Source organism: Mandrillus leucophaeus, unplaced genomic scaffold (assembly GCF_000951045.1).
Source record: "Mandrillus leucophaeus isolate KB7577 unplaced genomic scaffold, Mleu.le_1.0 Scaffold32, whole genome shotgun sequence".
Lineage (NCBI taxonomy): Eukaryota > Metazoa > Chordata > Mammalia > Primates > Cercopithecidae > Mandrillus > Mandrillus leucophaeus.
Window position 1 is genome coordinate 293,888 of NW_012103365.1, and position 4,814 is coordinate 298,701.

Sequence of the window (4,814 nt, forward strand, 5' to 3'; positions counted from 1 at the left end):
AAAAAAAAAAAAAAAAAAAAAAAACCGAGTTTTTCAACCTCCTGGCCCTTCACCTTCCCTTCTCAAAATATTTATCGAGTGTCTGCCAGTCCCTGCTCTTATGTAACTTACAGTGTAAGGGGAGAGACACACAAATTTTTAAAAATCCCACTAATGAATGTATCATTCCAAATTAAGATACCTGCCCTAAAAGAGCATAGTTCTATGAAAGTCTGTATAAAACAAAGGAAACCGAAATAGAATGGGATGCTGGAGATTTCCTGGAGGAAATGATATCTGAGCTAAAATGTCAAGATGATTAGGGTAGGGGAGAAGGAGAAGAATGTTCCAGAGCAAAGAAGCAGCACATGAAAAGGCCCTGTGGTTAAAGGAACTAGAGAATTCCAAGAACTGGAAAGGGAGGCCCTTGTGGAACACAGAGGAGAGCAGTGGTGAAGTGGGAAATCTAGAGGGGTAGGTGGGAGCAGCCAGACCTTGAGGGTCCTCAGCTGCCATCTGAAGGATCTCAGTCTTCATCCTAGACATAGAGAAGGCTTTGGTCAGTTTTAAGCAGGAGGGAGAAAAGGGGGTGTAACATTGGATTTGGGTGTGGATTTTTGTTTATTTTTTAGAGACAGAATGTCCCTCTGTCGCCCAGGATTGAGTACAGTGGCATGATCATAGCTCACTGCAGCCTTAAACTCCTGAGCTCAAGCAATCCTCCTGCCTCAGCTTCCCAAGTAGATGGAACTACAGGCACATGCCACCACACCTGGCAAATATATCTTTATTTTGTTTATAGAGATGGGGTCTCACTGGGTTGCCCAGGCTGGTCTTGAACTCCTGGCCTCAAGTGACCTCCTGCCTCAGCCTGCCTCCCAAAGTGCTGGGATTATAGGCGTAAGCTACTGTGCCTGGCCCCTTGATTACTTCCTATCACATGCTTTTAGTTCCTTCAGCACTTTCCACAATTTGTAATTATTTTATTTAGTTTTTTAATATCAGTCTCCCCCTGTAGAATATAAGCGCTGGGAGAACAAGGACAATGTCTATCTTAGTGGTTCACAACTAGGGACAATTTTGCTGTCCATGAGATATTAAGCAATGTCTGGAAACATTTCTGATTGTCACATTGGGAAAAAGTGCGGACGGATGCTACTGATATCTAATAGGTAGAGGCCAGGATGCTGCTAAACATCCTACAACATAAGACGGCCCCCACAGCAAAGAATGATCTGGTCCAAGAGTTAAAGTGTTGAAGTTGAGAAAGCTTTATCTTGTTCACCATTGTATCCTCAGCACCAGGCACAATGCCTGATACCTGGTAGGTGTTCAATAAGTATTTAATGAATGAATTAATTAAAGAAGGCACAATGGCTCACTCTTATAATCCCATGACTTAGGGAGGCTGAGGAGGATCTCTTGAGGCCACGAGTTCGAGGCTGCTATAAGTTATGTTAGCACCACATTACTTCAGCCTTGGTGACAAAGCAAGACCTTGTCTATAAAATTTTAAAAAATGGCCAGGCATGGTGACTCACACCTCTAATCCCAGCCTAGGTGGGAGGATCACTTGAGCCCAAGAGTTCGAGACCATCCGAAGCAACATAGTGAGACCCCGTCTCTACAATAAACAGAAAAAAATAGCTGGTCATGGTGGCTTGTGCCTGTAGTCCCAGCTACTTGGGAGGCTGAGGTGGGAGGATTGCTTGAGCCTGGGAGGTCAAGGCTACAGTGAGCCATGACTGGGCCACTGTACTCCAGCCAGGGCAACTGAGTGAGACCTTATCTCAAAAAAAAAAAATTCATTTAAAAATGTAGAAAAGCGTTGTGCTGAATATAGATATCCCCCAAAACTATTCTGTATGCCACATTTATCCTGTTTTCTGGTATTCTTTCCTTCTTTAGGAAAATAAGCATTGGGTGTTATTGCAATGGCTACACAAACTAGTCATGTCTTCCATGGCCAAGAAAATATGTTTCTGGAAAACCATTGGTAAGCATAGTTCTCTGATTTTGCAAATGAAAACAGCAACAACATTTTGCTCATGGGAGCTGAGGGTGAGACTGGGTCATTGAATCTTCTTAGAGTCACCTGAGGGCTTTAGTTATCTAAATAATAAAATATCTCATGGAACTGGAGTCCACATTTTATCAGGACTCTGCAGGAACCCTTCTCAGTCACTGCACAGAAAAATGTTTCTAGAATCCTTGTAGGGACTAAGGTAAAGAGAGGAGGCACTGGGGATGTCAAACCAATCAATGCCCAGTGCACAGGCATTCATCAAATTACTTTATGTTTTGTAGCATTAGGAGAAACACTGGCAGAGATTCAAAGAAGTCACTAAAGCAGAAGAATGTGAATGGACTTGGTCAGAATTCAGACAATGGATTACTGGTTACACACGTTAACCAGACACAGGACTTACTGGTAAAGACCATGGCACTTTAACTGGGTCGTGATACTACAAATCATTCAGGGAATGCAGAATGTGCTAAATTCTGGGGATTTCTTCCTTCTCATAGGATTCTAGGACTGAAAAAGATTAATTAAGCATTTATCTCTAATCCTCTGCCTTTAGAAATGACTGAAGAATCTCTCTGTTTATATAGAAGTTGTATAGCCTATTTGGCCATGTCGCTAAATATTCAGGAGCATGTGAAGACTCTGATCATGCTATCAAGGCCTGAAGTCTTAAGCATTTGATTCTAAAATTCCCCTTCCTGAAATTTGCTTTGCTTTTGAGATTCCCTGAAATCTAGAATCAGAAATCCATTTCAGGAAGTGCTGTTGGACAAATGGGGCATAATAGGAGAATAAACCTCTAACCAGACTACGATTTTAGGCTGACCTTCAATGGGCCTTCCCAAGAGGATGAGTGGATTGTATAGAACTCAGAATTCATTCTAACAGGGAAACAATGGCAATCAGTGGTTGCCATGTTCAAGCAAGGCTAGTGCACAACCATGTATCTAACCCACACTAGAGTTTAAATATGATACCTTTGAAATGATAGTCAAAAACAATCCAGTTATAATGCTGGCAATTAAACAATCAGAAAAATACTCATGATTTACTTAGGTTCTGGCACTTACAGGAAAGCAAGTTTAATTACAGGAGATGAGGAAAGGTTGATAGAGTTTTGAGATTCTGAAGAAGTCTTGTAATGAGTTCAGATGTTGATGACATGCATCTTTCCTCTAATTTTATATCAAAATGCATGACTTCCCAGGTGTACACAGGATCATTCTTATATTTATCAGCCACAGCTGGGGCCTCCTTTGCCTTGCAGATGAACCTGAAGGAAAGAGGGAAAGGATTGCTCCAACACAAAGATCTTACCATTCTCTATGCAAATGAACTAGTTGAGTTACATAATCAGCATGGCCTAAAGTCAGAATCCATAATGTGTTTAATAGTGTGTCTTCAAGTATGAATAATACAAAATCTGTGTCCTAAAACGTGACATTATTTCAAAATCAACACAGATGGAAGAAAGGTGAATTATTAAGTCCACCATGCTCACCAGGCACGGTGGTTCACATCTGTAATCTCAGCACTTTGGGAGGCCTAGATGGGAGGATCGCTTGAGTCTAGAAGTTTGAGGCCAGCCTGGGCAACATGGTGAAACCCTGTTTCCACCAAAAAAAAAAAAAAAAAAATACACAAATTAGCAAGGTATGGTGGCACATGCCTATAGTCCCAGCTACTTAGGAGGCCAAGGAAAGAGGATCACTTGAGCCTGGGAGGCTGAGGCTGCAATGAGCTGAGATTTTGGCAGTGAGCTGAGATTGTGGCACTGCACTCTAGCCTGGGCAATAAAATGAGACCCTGTCTCAAAAGAAAAAAAAAAAAAGTCTACCATGCTCAGTGTTTCCAACCAGGGAGAGGGTTGAGTCTGAAAGGTGAAAAGAGTGACATCTAGTGTCCATGTGATAGAGAGCTGTGTTTCCCTAGATATGCGACAGAGACCTATGATTTTAGGTGGTGCCTTTCAAGGGCAGGACATTTGTTAGTATAGAATCACACAATGAGAAAGTAATCTGGCCCCTCAGTCCTCTCACTCCTTCATGGAGATGGTCACAGTTTGGTGCTAGTTTAGAGGGACAACATAGTACCATGGTTAGAAGCATGACTTGAGCTTCACAGCCTGGGTTTGAATTCCACATCTGCCACTTTCTAGCTGCATGACCTTGGACTGATTACCTAAATTATCTGTACCTCAGTTCCCTGGTCAGCAAGATGGGGTTATCATAATGGAACCTACTTTGTAAAATTAAATGAGTTAATGTATGGAAAGTGCTTAACATGTAATAAGTGCTATCTAAGTATTTGCAGTAATTATAAGAGTGTTTTTCACACTTCTTCAACACTTGCTAATTTCCCTTTGAGACAGAGGGCAGAGCAGACCTCAGGCACAGAACTTAAGGCAAGGTCACTTGAGCCCAGAACTTTGAAGCTGCAGTGAGCTATGATCACACCACTGCACTCCAGCCTAGGTGACAGAGCGAGGCCCTGTCTCTAAAACAGACAAACCAGGGGGCCAGGTATGGTAGCTCATGCCTGTAATCCCAGCACTTTGGGAGGCCAAGGCTGGTGGATCACTTGAGGTCAGGAGTTTGAGACCAGCCTGGCCAAAATGCCAAAACCCGTCTCTACTAAAAAGACAAAAATTAGCCGAGCGTGGTGGCACATGCCTGTAATCCCAGCTACTCGGGAGGCTGAGGCAGGAGAATCACTTGAACCCGAGAGGCAGAGAGGTTGCAGTGAGCCAAGATCATACCACTGCACTCCAGCCTTGGTGACAAGAGTAAAACTCCGTCTCAAAAAAAAA

General features: G+C 42.6%; 1 protein-coding gene across 1 annotated transcript in view; it reads left to right on the forward strand.

Moving 5' to 3' along the window:
• VWA3A (von Willebrand factor A domain containing 3A) overlaps positions 1-4,814 on the forward strand; it is a 65,509-nt gene that overhangs the window by 3,329 nt on the left and 57,366 nt on the right. The window contains 4 exon segments of the mRNA XM_011987956.1: positions 1,888-1,909; positions 1,911-1,975; positions 2,287-2,410; positions 3,469-3,479. Coding sequence (XP_011843346.1) covers positions 1,888-1,909; positions 1,911-1,975; positions 2,287-2,410; positions 3,469-3,479 — 222 coding nt within the window.